General features: G+C 52.7%; 1 protein-coding gene across 7 annotated transcripts in view; it reads left to right on the forward strand.

Moving 5' to 3' along the window:
- Nucleotides 1-23,134, forward strand: part of JAKMIP1 (janus kinase and microtubule interacting protein 1) — a 102,477-nt gene that overhangs the window by 63,416 nt on the left and 15,927 nt on the right. For 3 of the 7 annotated variants that reach the window (XM_019748183.2, XM_019748185.2, XM_019748182.2), the window contains exons 9-16: nt 9,834-9,962; nt 11,118-11,246; nt 12,602-12,685; nt 13,815-13,877; nt 16,133-16,231; nt 18,776-18,877; nt 19,618-19,671; nt 20,208-20,273. In XM_019748183.2, the coding sequence (XP_019603742.2) occupies nt 9,834-9,962; nt 11,118-11,246; nt 12,602-12,685; nt 13,815-13,877; nt 16,133-16,231; nt 18,776-18,877; nt 19,618-19,671; nt 20,208-20,273 (726 nt within the window). Of the gene's footprint in view, nt 1-9,833; nt 9,963-11,117; nt 11,247-12,601; nt 12,686-13,814; nt 13,878-16,132; nt 16,529-18,775; nt 18,878-19,617; nt 19,672-20,207; nt 20,274-20,712; nt 20,734-23,134 lie in introns of those variants that run through there. The other 4 variants (XM_074321066.1, XM_019748186.2, XM_074321073.1 and 1 more) reach the window with 3 other exon arrangements.

The following is a 23,134-nucleotide window of genomic DNA, read 5'->3' on the forward strand; positions in this document are numbered from 1 at the left end:
TAAAAAACTGAGCCAGGTGGCGTCACGTGTTCCAGGCTCTCAGGAGAAGTGGGAATCCTTGTGCATTAGCTTCCTAGGGCTTCTGTAACAAAGTGCCACAAACGGGGGTGCTTAGAACAACAGAAACGTATTGTTTCACAGTTCTGGGGGCTAGAAGTCTAAACTCAAGGGGTTGGCAGGGCCACGCCCCCTCCGAAACCTGTAGGAGAATCCGTCCTTCCCTCTTTCAGCTTCTGGTGATTTGCCGGCAATCTTTGGCTTCCCTGGTCTTGCAGCTACATAACTCCAACCTCAGCTGTCATCATCAAATGCCACTCTCCCTGTGTCTCTGTCTCCACATGGCTGTCTTCTTACAAGGACACCAGCCATGTTGGATCAGGGCGCCACCCTACTCTAGTGTGACCTCATATTAACTGATTCCTTCTGCCACAGATGGATCTCCAAATAAGGTCCTGTTCTGAGGTACTGGAGGTTTAGGACTTCAGCGTATCTTTTTTGGGGGGACCCAATTCAACCCACAACACTGTAAGTTATATAAAATCTAAGGGTGTTAACTGTTGGTAAAAATGTGTATAACACACTCTGTGGCCAGAGACAGCTGAGTGTGTCAGCCAGGGTCACGTCACTCATCTGTGCTGGTCAGTAATTTGCTACATCCCGGGCACTCGGATAAGTGGTCATTTACAGCGTCTCATTTAATCCTCACAGCAACCCTGAGAGGTTGTAGTGATTGTTCCCATTTGACAGTTACAGGAAGTGTATGGATCTAAAATGCAGCAATAACTCAGAGACAAAGTCGATTGACAAGGCCGAGATTCAAACTCAAATCTGGGGCTCCAAGGCCCAATCTTGGAGCAAGTCAAGTTCAAGGAGATGTGGGTCTCTAAGCACTGACGTTAGAAACTCAGAAATGGGAAGTGGTTCAGCAGAACTTGTGTATTTCTAAACACATTTTTATTATGGAAGTGAAGCGGTATAACCTTACCACTCATAGACTACCTGGGGAGTAAAAAGTGATTCATCACCTGCAATGCCGCTGGGGTTGGCATTTTAATGCGCACCCCCCCCCCCCAGCTGTAATCCTTCTTCTGCTCCATCTTTTTTTTATAACGTAAGTGTAAGTATAGAATGTACTTTTGCACCCTGTGCTTTTACTTAACATTATACCGTAAAGCATGTATCCATGTTATGACGCTCCTGTCACAAACATACATTTTATGGCGATATAATCCATTAAGCAGATGGGCCATGAGTTTTCTGACCAGTCGGCTGGCACGTCTGTGTCCGTCGGCACGTCTGCTTTCAGCGACTCCCGGATGTGAATGATGCTGTGTGGACATGTCTGTGTTTGCCTGGACAGCTCTTTCGGGGTCGGTTCTGTTTTATGCCCTCAGGGTTGGACATTTCATTACGTGACTACCCTTCCCTCTTGTTGGACTTTCTGCTTCCGTAAATGTCACCACGGCGAACTCCTTTTGTCAGAAAGCCGTGCCCGTCGTCTGGATTGTTCCCACAGGTAGATTCCCGGAAGTCGAAGTGAGGATCAGAGGGAATGAAGGCTTTGATCTAGGACGTGTGCCCCCCTCTGTCCTATGGGAGAGTTGCATCATTTTGCACAGTTGCCTGGAGTGTCTGTAAATGCCATTGTCACCGTGGGACATGTGATTAAAAAGCAACACTCTAAAGGTGTTCAATTTGTCCCATTAACTGGATGTGGGGTGGCATTATACACCCCATAAAGCTTTCGTAAGGAGGGTTTCCAGGAAACTCATTGTTCAGCTGTGACTAGATTTTTCAAACCTGTATCAGAATGTCTGGAATAAGAAAAGACGATGTTTTCCCTTTTCCTGAATATGTTTATGGGAAGAGACCTTACGAGGCCGAGACGTGACTTACCCTTTGCCAGGCTTGTATGGACAGCAGGTGAGTGTGTCCTGTTCTCTCTGTCTGTTCACTGCCTGGCACGGAGTAGTTTCCCTGAACGGTGGTTGCCTGAATAAGTGAATTGCGTATTCTGATTGAATAAGGAGAAACGCACTTACGTGATGCTGGATGGTTCCAGAAGGATGAGGCTGTACAGTCACTCTGATTAAACTAGTTGGCACCACTTGAAGGCTGAGTCCCCGAGCTGGCTCAGGGTCCTTCCCACTTACCGTTTCTGTGACTCACCAGCATCTTTTCTTTTTCTCGAGGTTCAGTGTAGATTAGTTCCCCCCAGGCTCCTACTGAACCCCAGCATTGTCCGGAGCAGGAGGGCACGGGTTTTTTGACCCATCAGGGACCTGACTGGGTTCCTCAGTTCCCCGGGGCCTCCAGGCCTGGGCGGTGTCCCTTCTGTTCCACAGGCCACAGGAATTCAGTAGTTTCTCTTGCCCCTTAAATGCCCCCATCGCTCTCTGTCCCTTATGCATCTGTGTACTTTACCACTTTGCCTGGGTCTGCTTTACAGAGTATTGTGGTGCATGTGTTGAAGTTTCCAGAATTTTCTAGAAGACCTGACAGCCCATCCCTGCGCTCTGGCCCTGACTTTCTTTTCTAAGGGCTAGAGAACTGGACTCTGCAGTTCCCCTGAGGGCCTCCTCCAGTTCCATACCCTCACCCTGGGTTGCCGAAGGAGGACAGAGCAGTGACATCAGCCCCCGTCTTCCAGGGGGGCCTTCACCCCCTGAGGGCTGCTGAGCCTGTCTCACTGGGCTTCTGAGGACGAGACTGGTATTGGCTGTGTCTGCCAGGGAACCTGCTAGTTCAGCCCCCACTGAGGGGCTGCAGGAGAAGGACCCTGAGCCAGAGAGGGAGGCTTGTTCTGCAGAAGGTCTGGCACCAGGGCCCAACTCTAAACAGCCGCGGTGGGGCGGGTGGTAGGTGTTGCAGCCACTGAAGCTTGCTCTGTGGCAGTGTCTCGGTGGAGCGTGTCTCAGTGGAGACTGAGCACGTGAACAGTGGCTAGAATTAGCACAAGTGCTGGGCGCCACAGAGCCTGCCCAGGGCACCTCTTCTGGTATAGCAATGACCATGGGGACATCCAGGCCATGCCAGGAATGACAAAGTTCTGGTGCTTCTAGGCAATGCATTCAAGTGGGGCCGGAACCCGCCAGGCCAGGAATGAGCCAGTGGGGGTGTGCGGGGTGCAGTAAGCCCCAGTCTCGGGAGAGGAGCCGGCTGGGAGGCTAGTCTGCAGGCTCCTGGGCTCCCTGCCTGGTGCTAGGAGGGTCCCCAGAACCCGTGGGAAGGGGATGGGGCACAGGCTCCCTGACTCCAGACCCCACCCTCCAGGCTTCTGCTTTCTCATGTGTCCACTGCCTTCCTTCAGGCCCTCGTCCCTGCGGCTCCCCCTGCTCCCAGTGTCTTCCCTCCCCTCCAAAGCTGCCACAGTGATCTTTCCGAGGCACTAGACTGACACTGCCACCTTCTTGCTAAAAGCCATCCGCTGGCTCCTGCTCTCCCTGGGGGATGAAGTGGGGCTCCTTGGCTAGGCCCTCAAGGCCGTTCAGGATCTGGCCACTTGCCTCCTGCTTTATTCCCCCTTGGCACATCCTGGCTCCGGCCCCTGGGGCCTGCCATGCTGCTGCTTCTCCACCTCTTCTGCTCACCATCTCCTGCTCCTTCGAGAGTGGGCTTAGCTGTCCCCACTGCCTCCAAGCCTTCGCCCTCCCACGGGGTTAGACGCCCTTTCTCTGGGCTTCCTCCGCCCCCTGCTCCTTCTGCCCTGGCATGTGTTGTCAGTCTCCATGTCTGCTCCCTCTGGGGCTTAGTGCGTGAAGAACTCGGGATGCTGGTGGTTGAATGAGGGCTGTGACTGGGGGCCACGTGGTCTGCCCGGCAGCCTAGGGAGCAGGGTTGGAACCCAGCACTTGTGGCTTATACCTGAGGTCTCCAGTCTAGCTCCCTGGGTCAGGTGCTGGCAAAAAGTGCCAGCTCATTGTCATCAGTCATCGTGCCCTGTCTGAACTAGCGCAGGGCCTGTGGCCACTCATGCTGTGAAGTCTGAGGCAGTGTGACGGTCACCCCACCCATTCCCCCACCCCTCTAGCCATCGTCTGTGGAGCGTCTGCTTCGGGCATGGCAGAATATCAGATGACAGGACACAGAACGGTGTCTCCATCCTTGAGAAGCTTTTGGCAGAGGTGGGGGTCTAAGTAGCTCAGGCAGCTGTAGCACTTGTCAGGCAGAGGCTGTCCTTGGTTTTTCTTGAGGGACCAGGTGCAGAGCAGCTCAGGGAGAGATCAGCCTTTTGACTTGTCCTAGAACTTAACAGTTTGCCGATGGCTGCATTTCTAGGATTACCTCCCTTCTCCCCACAACATTAGCCAAGATTCTTTCTGTTGATAGTGGCAAAAATGCAGTCACTTAAGCAAAGAAATGAATTTATGTAACTGAGAAGCCTAGAGGTGGCTGGCTTCAGGCACGGCTGGATCCAGATGCTCATAGGAAATTGCCAGGAACCGCCTTTCTCCATCTTTCAACTCTGCTTTCCTCTGGGCTGGCCTCTTTCTCAGGAAAGTGGCCCAAACGGCTTTAGCAGCTGGCATACCTGCCCAGCAACCTCTGTGGTAGGACAGCTTGTCTCCTCAGTAGTTCCAGCAAAAGTCCCAGGGCTGGTGCTTCTTGGCTTACTTTGGTCACAGGCCCATCCCTGAACCAGTCTGTGTGGGTGGCATGTGATTTGGAAGCATGACTTAAAGATTTAGTCAGCTCTAAACTGTGCAGCATGACAGGGCTACCCAGCTCATGTGATGGGTACTTTAAAAGGAATAGAGTGTCAAGCGCTATTGAAGTTGAAATGTATACATGAACGTGGCTGTATATACTTTTTATGAATTGTCCTTTGCCTTTTAAGGTTGCTTTACTATATTTCAAAGTCCAGTTTTACTTTTTTATGGTGAAACCTGTCCATTTTTTTCCACTGGTGGGTGGGTGGGGGTTACTTTTGATGCTATGCCTAGAGAAGGTTCTCCAGGAAATGCAGGACTCTCACAAGTGCCCATGTGGGCGGGGGACTGAAGTTACAGCTTTTCTATGGATAATGGTCTGCGGGATAAGCGGCAAAACAAATACTGCGGGAAGGATCGCTGAGAAACCAAGTTTGCTGTCCAGGGTGCATGTGGGGTAGCCGGGGAGTGACAGCAGTGGCCCAAGCACGCGAGGCGGGAGGCGCCTCCTTGTCTTGGCCTGGACCTGGGCAGGCTCTCGGGGCATCACCGTTGCTAGTGCTGTTCCCAGGGGCCCTTGCGAGCACCCAGGGGCCTGTTGAATGGCATTGGCAACAGGGCAGCTCAGGGAGCCTGAGGTCTGGGAGGAAAGCCCTCAGAGAATAAACCAGCCCGGAAGCCGGGCTGTGTGACTCCTGCCCCCCTGCCCCTGGAAACCTGCTTCTCTCAGCCCCGACCTGCCGTGGAGCTGGCATCCTAAATAAAGGTGTGCCGTCCTCAGGACTCCCCAGCAGACGAGACTGCAGGAAGCCGGGCGTGGCAGAGGACAGGAGAATGCTTTGGGAGAGGGTTGGAGGTTTCTCCTAGGACTCAGAGGCCTGGAGATTGGTGGCAGTGACGTGGCTTTGGCTCACCCGACACATACGGGTGGGCTAGAGGGTTCTGGGAGCCCTCCCGACGATGGAGTATGTCCTCTTCGTGCTGTACTTCTCCTTCTTCCTCTGTCTCTGTGCCCTGGTGTGTCTGTACTTTTCGGGCTGCCAGGAGATGACCTACAGGCATGAAGGTAAGGGCTGGCTTTGGGGGATGGCTTGCGGTTCAGTGGCAGTCACTCCCTGTGACAGGAAGCCCCTTCCTGTGACAGCGCTTGTTGGAGGTGACACGGAGGCGAGGCGAGAGGAGGCTGAGGGAGGCTGGAGTCGGTTGAGGGGTACTTTGGGGGGGCCCCTCTTTTCCTCTCGGTCCCATTTAATCTGCCAAGAACGAGCACCTCTGTATATTCAAAGTGTAAATGGGGAAGAAATTGCTATCTTTCAGTCATTTTTGCCCAAACTGCATTTTAAAAATTTGTGTCAGTTTGTAAAAAGGAGTCAGCAAGGCAAGACTGGTGGCAAAGGAAACGGAAGCCTGGAGGAGTGAGCCCCTCTTAGGTATAAGATGCACTTAGAATGAGCAAAGATGGACATGGGTGCCCCTATAGGGTCTTTCCTTAGGAAATGCCCAGGGAATCTGAGAATGACGGAGACTGAAAAACTCAGCAGTTTCTCTCATGCTTGACTTTTCTCTAAAGCCCTTTATAAGCCAAGCATTAGAGGGAGCAGTGGTTTCTAGGTGTCGTTTTATATAGATTTTGAACATGCAGTGTGAGGCATTGGTTGCAGTGTCTTCAGAGAAAACAGCCACCTGGTTTTCCCTCGGAGCATTAGAAATGTTCTTCTCTATCTTGTTTTTTTTTTTAATTAATAAAGGCAGAAGTTTATGTAGTACGTTTTGACTTCCCATATAATCCAATCTGAGAAAAGCTAACCCTTAGAGGAAACAAACTGACTGAGCGCATATGCTATACAAGGTGGGAGATCGCAGCCAACTCGCTGTGCCATGGAAATGGCTTGTGTTTGTGGATCGCGCGGCCTTTGTTGTTGTAGGATTGCAATCTGGAGGCCCCTTTGTGATGGGGCTCCTCCCCCAGACCTGCTTCCTCCTTCCCTCACTGCAGCTGCTGCCTTGGGTCTCCGGTCTCTGGGATATGTTATACTTCAGGGGCCCCGCTTGGGCCTGGGACGGGCTGTTTACAAAGGCAGTTCGGCTTCAAGTGCAGGTCTGCAGCGTCTGCAGCTAACACCCTGCGGCCGTGCTCTGTAACTGAGTTTCTCAGCAGCAGTCGTGCAGGGTTCCCAAACCTGATCCCCCGGGCCATGGCACACTGAGCCCCCAACCCCCAGAATGGTCCAGGGCGCCGACAGGGGCGACCACAGCTCGGTGTCCTGTCCTGGTCATTTCAAGGGTGCATGGCTCCATGGTCCCCGGGGCTCCACTGTGTGCCAGGCAGGGCCCTCTGTGCATCGCCGCTCCCTGCCAGTTGTCACAGCAGCAAACACAGACCTGTCCCCAGAGGCCTCGCAATGAGTGGTGTTTACAGGAAATAAGGTCGGCTGAGTGGCTGCCCAGGAAAACAGGAGCCCTGAGCTCAGGGAGGTGACCCGTGTGTGTACAGAGGAGCTTGAGTGCTGTGGATGGGTCACTCCTGAAGGTGCCATTGTCCCCATTGGTATGTCGTGGCCACTGCTCCCAGGAGATCGTCTGGAGAGGTTTTCATGCCTGAACTAGGTGGGGTTTCTCTTCCACAGGGGGATTTGAGTATATGATTGTCTGTAACCTCTACTTGGAGAGGAGAAATCATTTGAAACCCATGGAGCCTATGAGGTCCTCACATTCCTACCTGTTAGACTCACCTGGGTGCACAGCCAGGTGGCTGTCCCCTGATGCTGGCTGCGTGACTGAAGGGAAGGGATGTGCAAACCTGATGCTGTTTGTGGGCAAACAAGTTAGTTTGGCTTTGAGGTCATTAACAGACATGTTTGCGAAAACTCATTTACCAACCAATATTTCTTGAGTGCCAGGCCCTGGGCCACAACGGAGAATAAAAGAGCCCAAATCCTGCTGTCATGGTACAAAATCCCTGTGCCCATGGGGCTTTCATTCCAGAGGGGAAGCCAGGTAATAAACACATAAGCAGAATATATCTTATGTCCGGTGGCAGTGAGTGCTAGGGAGAAGAAGAAAGGAAGGTTAGACAGGTTGGGGTGGGGATGGGTTGGTAAGGACTTTGCTGTGGTGATCAGAGGAGCCTTTTTAATAACGTTGCATTTGTGCAAAGACTCGAGGGGCGTGAGGGACAGAGCCCCGGGGATCCCGGGGAAGGGGCTGGAGGCTGTGCAGAGGCCCTGTGCAGGCATGTGGGAGGTGCAGGGCGCGCTTGGCAGTGCGGCTGCAGCAGAGTCCTGGAGGAGGACGAGGGGAGGCGGGGTTAGAGCGGGTGGGAGGCAGGTCGCCGAGGCCTGTAGGCTGCAGGGATGTTGACTTTTACTCAGCTGGGATGCAGTGCATTGCCATGGGGTTTTGAGCAGAGGACCAGCAGGACTTCACTCTCATTTCAAAATAGTCACTCTGACCACTAGGTGAGGGACAAAGGCAGAGCAGGGAGGCCAGCAGGAGGGGGTTTTAATCGTTTCAATGAGAGAGGACCGTGGCTCGGACTGGGATGGAGAGACCGGTGGAGAGAAGGGGAGAGAGGGTTGGCTTCTGGGTCAAGGTGGAGCCGACAGGATTTCTCTGAGAAGCACCAGAAGGTGAGGAGCAAGGGAAGGGGGCACGAGGAGCTGAAAGGATGAGGCTGCCGTGACGAGCACTGCTGGTTGTGGGAGTGGCAGGTTTTGGGGGTGCATCACTGTCCACTAGGCCCCCTTGGAGCTGTTGGGGAGATGGCTGACATGTGACATGTGAGTCAGGGAGTCAGGGGGTGGTAACTGCCCACGTGCATTATAAAAAACAAAAATGGGGCACAAGGTGGAAGCAATAGCAGGAAGGCAGGTGCCCTGTGCAAGGACGTTTGGGCAGCACACAGTGGGTGGGCGCCTCCTGCAAAGCCTCTTCTGAAACTGACTTACGAATGACAAAGAAGCCCCTGCCTCTTCTTTTCCCTTACAGGATGGTTCCTTAATCACGTTATGAGTTGTGGTACCAGCCACATGTGTCTTACATTTGGGCCCATGAGATTGCAGACGTGCATTGGCTGAATCAAGCCCAGTGGGGGACGTCCGCAGCGAGTGGGGTGGGCCCTGACCCCCTGCGGGTTGAGCAATGGGCAGAGGGCTCTGGGAGAAGCCAGGTTCCAGACGGGCCAGTGGGAGCCTGGGGCTTGGCTCTGGATTTAGTTATAGTTCCCGCTTCATGGTCGTGAGAAGCATTCATTGATTGTGAAGACAAATAAAAATTCATCTGAGGGACTATGTTGGAATAAAACAAAAGCCAGTGTTCCTGAAGCACGGTGATCTGGTGATTGTCATCGATGTCCGCGGCCCCCAGGGGACTGGAACTCCCTGTGGCAGGGACTATGCTGGTTCTGACGTATGGTCCCCCTGCCCCACCCAGTGTGGGGCCTACAGAAGGGGCTCAGGCAGCTGTTTCCTGAACGAATGAAGCCCCGGAGACTGTGGTGTCTGGGGTGGGAGAGGTTCTGGGTGGGGCAACTGGGAGACTGGCACATCGAGCATTAAAAGTGCCTCTGACTCCATGCTGGCTGCCTGAGCGTCCATTACACGATTCCTTCTATTTTGTAAAGGTTCTAATTTTTCCATAATAAAAAGTTTAACAAAAAATTTCCTCTTAGTGCAGGTCTGGTGAGGACCTGGGCCACACACTAATGCAGCCACTCAGTCTCTGGACACTGCCCCTTTCACCTGTCACTGCGTGTGGTGCAGAACTAGACGTCTCCTGGCCCCCCTACCCCTTCCTTAGTAACAAATGTGCTTCCCCTTGAGTGTCAGCATGATGGGCACAGCACGTGTGTAACGTCACCTTGTGCTCACAGATGAGGTGGGGGTTCCATGTCCCTTTGATGGAAAAAGAAGCTGTGCTCAGAGGGGCTGCGGGACATGCATAACAGCAGCAGGTCCCGAGCCTGGAGCCAGGGTGGGGCCAGCACACGCTCCTGGCCACCCTCCATCCTTCCCCCACCTCCAGCCACCTCCTTTCCCCCAGCCAATTAGGTTCCACGCCAACCACCTCTTGGGGTGCCCTGTGGCCCAGATGTGCATTGTAGCCCCCTCTGCCCTGGGATGAGGGGGCTGGTGGACCTGGCCCTCCTGAGTCTGTTTCTGATGTCATGCATGTTGCCTTTTACAGAAGCATGTTGTGGAGACATTTTTTGGATTTGATGAGGAGTCTGTGGACTCAGAAACATTGTCCGAAACATCCTGCAACACAGACAGGACTGACAGGGCCCCAGTCACGCCGGAGGAAGACCTGGACGATGTAAGCGCACCTCAGCCCTGATGCGTGTCGTGGTACTTCTGGCCTCTGACGGGGGCAGTGTGGCTGCCCACTTAAAGCTGTGAACCCCGGAGGACCTGTGCTAGCACCGCCCATAGCGTCAAGAGAAGGTGGTCCCCACTCTCCTGGGCTCTGTGAATGGGGAGGGGGCACTGGCCACACGAGGTCCCTTTCCTTTACCCAGAGCTGATTTCACAGGAAACGAGAGGTCTCCTTGGTATAACTTGCCCTTTGCAATTGAAATTCCTGCATGATGGTCTGTTCCTCATCCCCCGACACAGACACACACAGACACACACAGACACACACAGACACACACAGACACACACGAACTAGAAACAGCCTGGTTGCCATTTTCATTATAAAGATGACCCATGTAGGAGAGAATCCAAACAGTACTGAGAAGTGTGAAGAGGAACGTAACCCCCGACGCCCTCTGCCGGGTCACCACCCTCACGCTCTGCTGACCACCTGTGCACGTCCAGGTTCATGCCCTCGGCACTGAGTGAGCGGGACTCACAGAGGTGTGGAGGGCGGCTCCGTTCTCCTCCCACCGCCACCCAGTTTACTTTTCTTAAGAAAACCCGAGTAAGACGCAACCATGCCAGACACATGTATTTTGATTTGCTTTTTTCCATCAACAGTATGTCACAGGCACCTTTCAGCTCGAAAACGTCGTCCTCTCTCGAGGATGGGGATGTTTTCACGTGGACGCACATGGTGCATTTAACTCCACAGCCCCCAGTGGTGGGCGTTTACGTTCCCAGTTTTTCACCACGGTGACGCGCGCGCGCTGATGCTTTCCTGGCATGTGCATCTTTGCACACTTAGCCAGTCATCTTAGGAGAAACCCCAGAGTGAGAAGTGCGGGGTGGAGGGGCCGGCTCCCAGCTGCGCAGTCTCCCTTGCACTTGACTCAGGCGATTCCGGGGCCCGGCAAGCTCCTGGGAAGGGTGCTGACAGCAGAGATGGTGTCTGTTCCCGGCAGCCCCTCACTCTGCCATCCCAGTTACATCCTGGCTGTGACTGGTTGGTTCAGTCATTGTTGACAGAAGTTGGCTTCTGTGTAAGTGGCCCTGGCATCGGAAGTCACATGCAGTCATGTGCTCCACTGTTTCTCTCCTCCATGATGTGAAGACAACCACCAGAGAAGAGGCTGACCTGAGGTTCTGCCAGCTGACCAGGGAGTACCAGGCCCTGCAGCGAGCCTACGCCCTGCTTCAGGAGCAGGTCGGGGGGACGCTGGACGCTGAGAGGGAGGCCCGGGTAAGTGCAGCAGACCCACGGGCCGGCCAGGGCTGGGTGGGACGCTGCTCAACCATGCCCTTTCCAGCTGTGTGGTTCTGTCACGTCACCTGCCTTGATACTCGGAGGGGGTTCTGGCAGGTGATGGAGACACGACAAATGCTCCAGCATTTGGCAAACCCGACGGGAGCTAACTTTCATCCTCAGTGGGACAGCAGAAGTTGTCAGAAGAAATGATGCATCATGCGTGCTGTCTGTTTGCAAGAACAGCTTCAGAATTTCAGTGACCCAGACTCGGCGACTTTGCCGACTTTAGACTCCTCCCTCCAGGCCGAGAATCCCCAAGAATGTCCCTGTGGAACCTGGAGGGACTGTCTGTGCTCGCAGACCACAGGGCACTGTGGTCGCTGCTGCCATCCAGGTCTGGGCCACGCCAGCCCTTATGCTGGGCTGAGCTCTGCCTTCTAGAACCCTGCAATGTACAGACCCTCACCCCACCTTCGGGAGTCACACAGAGCAGGGGCTGCTTGCCCTTCCTTCTGAAAGTGAGGGGGCTCCCTGAGAGCAGGCCGTCGGTGCCAGAGCCTCCCCCGCTGGGCCCCCATTTCGTTCCACAACAGCCTGGGCGGTAGGAGGTGTCTCGTGAGGCTGGCAGGGAGAGCACTTCTGCTATAGTAGAGTGCCGAGTGTAATCTGAGGTCAGAGGAGGTAAATGGCAAGGCTGGGTTTGAGCCGAATCATGGTTTTTATTAAAAAATTCATCCAGTTTCCAACACTGAAAAGTCGAGAGAGTTCACGTAGGTCTCCAGATCCCTGGCTTCTCTGGAAAATAGACCATCTGGCAGCACAAGGCTTCCTGTTTCACATGGTGGCGTTTGGCTGCAGCTGAGTGGCCATCTCCCCTGAGATGGGACATGTGCCTCAGTTTCCCACAGCCCCCTATCACCCCACGCTGTTTCAGACCCTGCCGGAGGTGATGAAGGGCCTACAACACGGGCCAACCCAGCATGAAAGTGCTTTTGCGAGTGTTGGTGACAGCTGCCTGAGCCACCACTGAACTTGGCCGCAGAGCCGGGCTGAGGCCCTGAGGTGTCTGGAGCACTCACCCCCCTGAGGCAACGGGCCTCTCCTCCAGGCTTCCATGTCCTTATCTGTACAATTGAGGGCGTTGGAACTGACAACTTCTCAAGGCTCTCAGTTCTTAAACATTTGACATCTGTGGGTGGTAGGACCTGCACGCAACTAGGTGGGCCAGGTTTGAACACATGCTCCTAAAAGATGGGCCTGTTTGTAAGGTCTGGGTTGCAGCGTGACCCTTTCCGCGTCTGTCGGCCCTCTGAGGTGACCTACTCACTTTCTGGCCTTTTGCATTCCAGACGCGGGAGCAGCTGCAAGCTGACCTGCTGAGGTGTCAGGCCAAAATCGAAGATTTGGAAAAGTTGTTGGTGGAGAAGGGGCAGGTGAGCAGGAAGGACCCAGGGCTCTTGCTTCTTTCACGTCTGTTTGCTTGCTGGGGTCGCTGGGGCCTTGGTGCCGAGGGGGGAGAAGCTCTGTGGGTCCGCTTCGTTTGCGCCAGAGATGTTCGAGGAGAAGGCACTAGGCAGAACCCAGGCAAGAGCAGCCCAGCTCACGAGCTTGTCTGCGGAGCTTTCAAAACCCAAAACACGTTATGAAGTTTTAACATGGTTCTTCCTTTGCTGGTTTGCCAAATGCACAAAAATAGGAGGAATTCCCAGGTGACCAAAATCTTTTTTGACTTGAATCTGAAGAAAAGCTGCCTTTGACTATCAAGATTTAATTGCAGAGATGGGCTGTCACCCGCGACTAGCTCTGAATTCTCACAGAGACCCCACGCCATGGCTGTCACCTAGAAATCCAGCCCTTGAGCTTCTCACATTGGAGTCACCTCCATGTGTGCATTCTCTGAGTTTGATTAGGCCTGCGTGACAGCAGGAGACAGCAGAGAGGCAAAGCCCGGGCCCTTGGGCAGGGGAGCCTCGTCCGAAATGTTAGGTAGAAGGAAGCCCGGAGGTCACCAGGGCTGAGAGAGGGGAAGAAGAGGTTCCTTCACTTATCCATCCATCCTGAGCACTGGTTGGGTGCCAGGCACAAGCTAGGTGCTGGGGACACCCCCGTGAAAAGGTAGACTTCCCGCCATGTGCTCGTGGCACTGGCCTGGGTAGGACCTGACCAGGCAAAGAAACGTGGTTAGGGCAGCGGGACTAGGATGAACCATGTGTGTTACTGGGACCAGGCCAGGCCCATGGGGTGTTGGGAAGCCACCAGGGCGCCTGGACGCTGGCCCACAGGCTGCAGCCCACCAGCCATGAGAGGGTCTGCGGGGACACTCAGGGACCGCAGCTGTTTCTGTGTCACCGACACAGAACCAAGTCCCTGTGCTTCTCTGGAATGTGAGAGGTGCAGGAAGGATGCTACATAAACCCGCTGTTTCTCTTTCTTTGGGTTTAAAGGTGTAGAGTGAGCTTTTCATAGGAAGCTTCGTATGAAGCGACCCTTCTCACCGACACTTGGTTGTTTGAGCGTCTGTTGGCCTCAGCGCATGTGACCATCTTTAGTGCTTTTCCTTAGGATTCCAAGTGGGTGGAAGAGAAGCAGCTGCTCATCAGAACCAACCAAGACCTGCTGGAAAAGGTACGTGGGTGTGGACACCCTGACCCCCCCAGAAGCACGGAACCGGGTCAATGGGGCCCTCAGAAGCCCACTCTGACCGCCGAGTCCTGCCCAGTGCCTGTCCTGGCAGCACCCATGCGACCGGCTCTTAGAGGAGACACGCCCGCCTCACGAGGATCAGAGCCCAAGTCCTGGGGGCTCCTGGCCTCTGGTCCTGGTCCTGTCATCGGGAGAGGGGCCTGGAGGGCTGATTTAGATCTCCCTCCCAGGGCACCTGCAGACATGGTGAGGGCCACCTGTCCTTCTGAGGGGGCTTCCGGGCCCCTCTGTCATTGCTTTGGGGACCTAGAGTCCCCCATAGGGAGGGGCCTCAGGCTCTGGTCCATGGGCAGCCCTCAGGCCATCATTGTCCAGTTCATGGACTGGAGGCAGTGGTGCTGGCAGAGCTGAGCCTGTCCTTCCCTCTCTGCTCAAAGAACTTTCTGGTCATGGAACTTTCCAGAACTATCTTGAGGAGTTGGCTTACGGAGTAGAGCTCATGCTTTGGGACAAGACCTAAGCTTAATTTTTTTCTTGTCTACAATTCTGTGATTTTTTTAACAGTTTAGTCATTATTCTTTATATATATATTTTATTGGGGAAGGGGAACAGGACTTTATTGGGGAACAGTGTGTACTTCCAGGACTTTTTTCCAAGTCAAGTTGTTGTCCTTTCAATCTTAGTTGTGGAGGGCGCAGCTCAGCTCCAGGTCCAGTTGCCGTTGCTAGTTGCAAGGGGCGCAGCCCACCATCCGCTGCGGGAGTCAAACTGGCAACCTTGTGGTTGAGAGGATGCGCTCCAACCAACTGAGCCATCCGGGAGCTCAGCAGCAGCTCAGCTCAAGGTGCCGTGTTCAATCTTAGTTGCAGGGGGCGCTGCCCACCATCCCTTGCGGGACTTGAGTTGAACTGGCAACCTTGTGGTTGAGAGCCCACTGGCCCATGTAGGAATTGAACTGGTAGCCTTCGGAGTTAGGAGCTTGGAGCTCTAACCGCCTGAGCCACCAGGCCGGCCCCTGTGATTTTTCCCCCCCAGTAAATTTACCGAGTTGTGTAACCATCACCACAGTGCAGTTTCAGGGCATTCAGTCCCCCATAAAGACCCCTCATGCCCATTTGCAGTCACCCCATCTCCCACCTCCCTCTGCCCTGGCAACCACCATCTGCTTTGTTCCTATAGATTTGCCTTTTCTGCACCTTCCCTACGAGAGGAATCAGACCTGGGTTGGGCCTTGCTTTCAAGTGTCCCGGACGCCAGACTGGAGGGGCCTGGCCCCAGGGGAGGGTGTCATGTGGTCCCAGCTCCGCACTAACTGCCGTGAGGCTGTTCACTGCCCTGTTTTGTCCACAGCAGTGGGGACATTGGGACAGGACTGATCACATGCTGTGAGGTCATCCTGGGCGCTGGGGATCGTTTCCTGTCCTTGCTCCTGCTCGCTAAATTCTGGCAGCCGTGGAAAGTTCCACACTGTTTCCAGGTGTCCTCCTGGCCGGCAGTACCACCCCAGCAGAGGACCCATCTCTGGTCCTTCTCCCGACGGGGAGGAAGGGACAGTGTGGCCGTGATTTCAGAGGCCCTCCTTTCTGGGCATTAGCTCAGTTAAGTCCTCCTGCAATCAGTGACAGGGGCAGGAGGCTGTTTTCCAACTCGGACGAAGACGCTGAGGTGCAGAGTGGTCACACAGCTTGACCAGGGCTCCCAGTGGGTGTCGGACACAGGCAGGCCCCCTTCCCAGACCCACTGTGCTTTCAGGGACACTGCCGCCACTGAGCCCCTCCACAAGCCCTCTGGGAAGGTGCCAGGAGTGTGGGCTCCCTGCTGGGGGTTGCTAGACCCATCTGGGCCGGCTCACCCTGGGAGGGCTGGGGTGAGCAGGTGCTCCAGCAGCCTTGGGGATCACTCTTGCTTCCCCACGAGTGACCTCACGGAAGGGAATTAATCACCCTGTTCCTCAGTTTCCCCATCGTTCATTTATTCAGCAAATATGTGAGGAGGCCCTCCCCTGGGCCAGGCTCAGGGCTGCAGGCATGAGCCAGGCGTGCCTCTGTCCGCCATCATCCCTTCTTCTCAGAGAAAGGGCCTCCCTGTCTCGCACACCGCCTGCAGACCCCTTCCTCCCCTGCCCACCCCTGGAGACTGCCCATTTCCTCAGGCGGCCCATGATCAGAGGACGCAGCTCTCCCCAGTGAGAGACAGTGGTGCTCCTGCCCGTTAAACCACAAGTGTTTTTGCTCTAGATTTACAGGCTGGAAATGGAGGAGAACCAGCTGAAGAATGAAATGCAAGACGCAAAGGACCAGAACGAGCTGTTAGAATTCCGAGTGCTAGAGCTCGAAGTAAGAGACTCTATCTGTTGTAAACTCTCAAACGGAGCAGACATTCTCTTTGAGCCCAAACTGAAATTCATGTAAAGCTCCCAGACGTTTCCAAGCATGTGTAAAGGGGACGTGTTATAGTGGTTTCCTTTTTTAATTTATTTCTTATTTTTTAAATCTGTATGTTCAGAATAATTTCACTGCCTTAATGTGTTCTGGAGAGAATGGTCACCCAAGTCTTTGGACATGTACCAGAGCTAATATATTTATTGCCTACGGCTTGTTTTGCACTTAATAAAATAATTTGTTTTTGCAATATTTTGCCTTTTTTATTTGTGTTTCCTTTCCATAACTACTTCTATCCTGCATGCATAGTCATCTGGTATGCATTCTGCAAACCCGGACGGAAGCACTGTTGCAACTAATATAATAACACACCTTTTAAAGTGACCTGGCGTGCAGTGAGTCTCACCTTTTGAAATAGCAGGTCCTGACCTGGTTCGCACCTGGCTCTATAATGTGTTTACTGCTAGTTTGATCCATTTTCTATTTGCCAAGGTAAACACAGGTAAGTAAACCAGGAAAAATGGAGGTATTTGGAAAAAGGTTAAGAAGACTAGTTACGTTTTTCCAACTTTTTTATCTGGTGGATACGGACACGTGCATCACAGCAGTAATGGACCAAAAAAATTTTTACTATCTATAACTCAAACGCAAACTACAACTCAAAACGACTCGTTAGCATGGAGGGTGATTGAATGTTGTTCACAGGTAGAAATCGTCCTCCGAACCTTCAGTTACTTCCCCAATACACAGAGTTGGACCCAGTGTAAAAATACGGATGGTTTTACTGCTTCCAATGGAAATCTCGCCTCGGGTGTGTTACTGCATTGTCTGGCTGCCATGTTACTTCATAATCCTTCGTTTGTCTATTTCCGTTGAAAAAATCATTGACATTTTAAATGTCACCTGAGTTTGTGACACTTTCTCTGAGCACCGGTAGCGGTTCTGCTGTCCCTTTGCATGTGTGGAACCCTCGGTGACAGTGAACACCTTCGCAGTGTTGGTGTTTCTGATTCTGTCTCCTCCTCCTGGCTCCAGTTAAAATTCTGTTTGCACTAGAATGCACCATCCTGTACCTTGTCGTGTTGGCATGGACGGTGGGTGAATGTCCGAACCACGTGTTACTGTGTTCTTCCTGCTTGAGCCTGAGTGAGCTGAGTGATTTGTTCACGCAGCAGAAACGGGAAGTTACGTGAGCTCGTCATCAATACATCTGCCACTCTTAGAAAACCTTCCGCGGGTCTGTTATGCATCTTTCCCATGAGAATTCCATAAGCATTGCTCAGTGTGCTTGAAATTTTGAGTGTCTCCTCCATCCTTCAGAGCCATTAGAAACCAATTTTCTGACTTGCGTTCGTATAAAATACGAGCTTTCTCTTGTGACTTTTCCATTTAAGTAACTATCGCAGGTAGAAAGGCATTTCTAGAACCGGGCCATCTGGAATGTTCTTGGCTGATCAGGAACAGAAACCCCCAGGGTAGCCAGACTGGGGCTTCGTGGAAACGAATTGAGTTGATGAGTTCCCCTCTGCTTAGCGGTAGCCAAGATCACCTGCTTTTTAAGATCCGGCACCTGAGCGAGCTCTCATCTTGGTTACATTTCTCAGTTCGTGACTACAGAAGCCCATCAGTTCCGCAGCTAGATTCTGCAGGAGTGGTCCGGGGCATGCTTATTTATCTTACCGTAATTTTGAGAAAGGAAAAGCAGTTTTGATTTCAAGGTATACTTTGGAAAGGTCTTCTCTGCTGGCTCACCTGCCCGTGGCTGAGTGTCAGGGCAGCTCTAAGTAGGAGACGTTGGAGACCAGAGCAGTTTTCTGCTCCTGTAAGTAATTGGGCTTCTCCTGTCCTTGCTCAAAACGGGTCACTTCATGGATGCTTAATGAGGACCTCTTCTGGGAAAACGCTTGCTTTGCCTTCCTTAGAGATTGAGATTTGACTAGCGATCTCAGGCGGGGGTAGAATGATTATTGGTGTGTGAGTGTGGTTCAAAAACAAAACAAGACAAAACCAAACTGAATGAAGTCAGTTGATTCTACTGAGAAAAATGTGAAGCCAGAATCCTGACCCTGCCGCTCGCTAGCGTGGGGCCCTGGCCTGGCCCTTGAGCCTGTGTCTTTGTCCACAGAATGGAAGCAGTAATGCCTGCCTGTGGGGTTGTGTGAGGATTAAATGAAGTAACGCTGTGCCCTGGGCACAAGGTAACGCACCATAGTTGGTGGCTTTGGGCACTTGTTATTGTCACATGTTGACTGATGTTTGTATGATGCACTCGGTTAACCATTGCTTCCCGGCTGAGTAGGTGAGACGTAAACAGGTTTCCACCAGAGGCGCGCTGGGTGCAGAGACGGACGTCGCGCTCACAGGTGGACTGGGATAGCGTAGTCTGTGCGCTTTTTTATTGCCAGCTGGAATTCATTGGTTTTGCTGAGTAACGTGGGAAAATGGCAAGTGGTAAATGATTCAATAAAGTTCTGTTTTTAAACCAAATCTTTTCCCCAGGAGAGAGAGCGGAGGTCGCCAGCATTTAACCTCCAAATCACCACCTTCCCCGAGAACAGCAGCAGCGCTCTCCAGCTATTCTGTCACCAGGAAGGCGTTAAGGTAGCGTGCTGGGGGGGGTGGGGGGGTGCCTCTGCTACTGCCGGCCAAAGGCTCAGCTGTGAAGGGGGATGTGTCCTGGTGCCAGGGATAGAATTCATTGGAATGAGATACCCCCTGTCTGCCCACCATGTTTTGAAAGTCATAGTTTATTACTTGCTTGAGCGGGTCACCGAATGTTACTCTCTTTGTCCCCGTGTCAAAAGAGCAGAGACTTGGATGTGGCCTAGAGTGCAGACCCCAGCGTCACCTCTTCCCAGCTCTGGTCTGTCACCTGTCTGAGCCTCAGTCTCTTCATCAATGAGATCTGAGTGGCGATGCCCACACCACGACTTGGGTGGGACAATTACACGAGACCGGCACTCAGCACGGTCCCGACATGTAGTGAGTACATTGGACGTGATGGCTGTGGTTCTTCTAGCAGCTGAGTGTTTGCCCTGTGCCCAGAGTCCTGCTAGGCCCTGTGGGCACAGAGATGGTCCTCCTGACCCACAGGATGCCACGAGCCTTTCTAGGAAGCAGTGTCTGTGCTGACATAAAACTCAGCCCCAAAGCAGCACCTTCTGGCCTTTTGTCCCTCACTCCTGGAAGGAGCTGCTCCGAGTAAGTCTCGGCCCCGCTGTCCGTACTAAGAGGAAAGAGAGGGTGTGGTGCCCGATGGAAGACTCAGGACTGTCTGCTAGACCTTGCTATGGCTGCTCTTTGTAGCTCACACGAAAATGAACGTTGGAAATCTTTTCCAGGATGTGAATATTTCTGAACTTATGAAGAAATTAGATATCCTTGGCGATAACGGGGTAACTATGAGCGACCGGTTTCTGGCTTCATGTTCTTGTTTTGGTTTGGGTGTTCTCTGTGTGGCTTTTGTTTTGTTTCGGTTTCATTTCTTTCTAATTTAAGAGATCTAATAAGTACAATGTAAGGCTTTTGTATGGCCATGTTCTTTTGGGGTTGTGGCTGGGTCCGCATTCGTCAGAAGTAGGGTCCTGAAGTTCGGGCATCCTCCCAGCCTGTGAGTGAGGAGGAACAAAAACCATAGAAATGAACACCCAGAAAGAAACTGGAGTCCCTTAAGATTCCTGAAATCAGAAAGTGGTATTTTTGCCTTCCTAAAAGACTGGCTTGAAGGAGGCCCTCTTCCCAAAAGGCTTGGTGCCACTCCGTGAAAGGTTCCCAAGAAGAGGGCCGGACCCCTCTGCCTTTAACGGCTGTCCCTTTTAGAGAGTGGGGGCTGCTGTTGGGGACCGCTGCTCAGAGAGCAGCTGTCAGTTGTTTAGCCCTGACTGTCTGTGGGATCCAGTGTCAAACGCCCTTGCCCGCTTTTGTGTTTTAGAATTTGAGAAATGAAGAGCAGGTTGCAATAATCCAAGCCGGAACTGTGCTTGCCCTGTGCGAAAAGGTAGAGCCCAGCGGCGTTTCTGTCGGTCACCGTGTCCGAGCTGCCCAGCACCATACAAGAAACTGTACATTGGTGTCTCGCTTTGCGTGGCGGCATGTGTGTCTGTCCATCTGCGTCTGCATGCGCACGTGCATGGCTTGTTGTCACTCACGCTTACTGTGCAAAACCTGGAGACCACAGAAGGAAATAAACCCCCATCCAGGAAACCATCTGCGACGTTTGGTATATTTCCTTCCGGGTTTCTCCCCATGCCTGTTTTTTAAACGAAGTTGAACTTGTACTTGACTTCCAGGGTTCATTCTGCATTGTAAACTCCCCCCGCCCTCACTGAATGGCCCCCATTTTCCCACTGTACAGCCACACCCTCAGTCATTTAATCTTCCCTCTGCTGTCAGATATTGAGGGCGTTTCCACTTTTTTTCTATTTACCATCATGCAGCGGTGAACACCTTTACCCATAAGTTTCTGTCTACATTTTAAAACACTTCCACGGGATAGATTCTAGAAGTGGGATCACTGGGCCAGCTGGTAAGATGTTTTTAAGAGCTTTGCTGTTGTCACAATGGTTTCTGGAAATGTGGTACCAGTTCTCCTTGTGCCTGACTGGCACACATTGCTGGTTTATTGTTCAACATGGCAGTGAATCACCACTTAAGAACTCTGCTCACTTGATAGCAGAACATTCCATGATGTTGTTATTTTAAATTTCATTTATTGGAATGCTAGTGAGACTGAATGTTTGTTGTGTGTTATCTATTTTCTTTGTCCTTGTGAATTGACATTATGTTTCTTATGACAATTTTCCATTGGGTTTGTTAATTCATTCATAATTATGGTTGTCGTAATTATGGTTTTTCTCACTGACCTCTCTGTGTGCCTTACATGGTAAAGATAATAACTTTTTGACGTATTTGTTAAAAATACATTCCTGGTTTGTTTACTTTTTACATTACTTTGGGATATTTTTAGGTATATAGCACTTTTTATGCAGTTGCATCTGTAGATCTTTCCCTTTCAAAGCACATGATTTCAACTTTAAATGCCATTTTTATAATGATAAGGTCTTAATGATCTTAATCAGAATTCCTTCTGGAATCTTTGGAAAGGCATTTAAAATCTAGTTTCTTCCCTGGGCACCTGTCCACCCTCCCAAGTCATGTAAAGGGCACTAAATGTTGGTCACAGACTAAGGCAAAACCTTGCCTGAGGTCACACAGGTGGTAAGTGGCCATTCCCAGGTCACTCATCTGGCAGTCTGTTCTCAGGTGTCTGTGTGAGGGGTGGGGTTTGTTTGATGACGACTCACGTGGCTGGCTGGGGACCCATGAGGTGCAGGTAGCCTTGTGGTGTCAGACATGGTGTGCATTCAGTAACTGCCCCTTGTGACTGAATGCACAAAGCCACCTGTGACTGGCTGCACAAAGCCACCTGTGACTGGCTCCCCTCCCAAAACAGTGCTCTGGGGAGTGTTATGTAAAGTGCTGAGTAAACACAACTCAGTTTATTCAGCATTCCTGAGAAAGAGCCGCCCAGCCCCCAGAACGCCCCCCCCCCCACCAGGATGTGGCCATGTCAGACCCAGCAGGTCCCTCCTGTCCTTGGAGAGGGCCCTCCTGGGTTCCTCTCAGCCCGCTGCTCACCGCTGCAGGGCCTTCTGCACGGTGGTCTCCACGTCTCCCTGAGCCGCAGCTGAGAGCCACGTGTCCTGCAGGGTGAGTGTCGGGCTCCAGGACGTGGCATGTTTGAGCAGAACTAAGCATCGCTACCGAGCACCTGGGGCAAAGAGGGGGCACGAGAGGTGTTGGATCAATGCTCGTGGGTGGGGAACAGAGAGCAGGGACTGCCCGTGTGTGTCTCCTTGGAGGGCAGCAGACCGTGGGAAGTTCACAGCCTTGCTGAGAGTTCTCCCACCCCGGGCCCTTCCGGTTAGGCTCTTTCCCACACCCCAGCAAGTGGTGGGTATCCCAGACCCACAGCCTTGGCCCCCACCTTACATCCTTAGGGCTCTTCCTGCTCTCAGCAGCCACATGAGATGAGGGACACATCCCCCTTTACAGCTGAGGAAAGGGGATCCATCTGCCATTGACCCCCAGAACCCTGCCAAGCTGGTCAGCATGGCACCATGCTCTGTGCCCTAAACACCAAGAGCTGTGCCAGCTTCCCTCGCCTGCCAGCACCTCCCGGAATCCCACAGGCGTGGGTGGGAGCAGGAGGTGGTGTCCAGGGGGCTCATGTTAAGGGGGCCTGACTCTGCCAGGGGGAGGGGCCCAGTTCCCCATTTGTGACAGTTTTGGGGTCCTGGACTTAGACCAGCGTTTTCTCATTTCCTCAGGAAACACTAGCCATGCCGTATGTCTATGAACGATGGTCAAATGTTTGAAGGTCAAATGTTTGGGAGTTGCTGTGTATCTCTCCCTCAGAGAGAACGTTGGTGCTGAGAGTGCACCCCAAAAGCAAAGTGGGTCAGTGGGACCGGCTGAGAACGCTGACAGGACAGCCAGGGTGACTGACCGTCTGGTCTGCTCGGGACTGAGGGTTTTCCTGGGACATGGGAATTTCATTGCTGAAACTGGGTCAGTCCCGAGCAAACAGTGATGAATTGTCACCCTGCAGCTGAAGAGCTCTGAAGGAAAGCTAGGAGGGGGAACAGAGGCCCCCGCCTGCGAGGTGTCAGTCAACCCGAGGTGTCAGTCAGCCCCGCTCATCCAAACACACCTCATTTAAAAACTGTCCATACCAGTCTGACCAAACTGAGGCCAACTTCCATTTTCTATTTAGAGGCACAAAGCTTTCGCAGCATCTAAGTGAACTGCCACTCCAATAGGAATGTCACACAATGTTCCTCGGTGATCTTGCTGCAA

Source organism: Rhinolophus sinicus, linkage group LG02, assembly GCF_036562045.2.
Source record: "Rhinolophus sinicus isolate RSC01 linkage group LG02, ASM3656204v1, whole genome shotgun sequence".
Taxonomy (NCBI): Eukaryota; Metazoa; Chordata; class Mammalia; order Chiroptera; family Rhinolophidae; genus Rhinolophus; species Rhinolophus sinicus.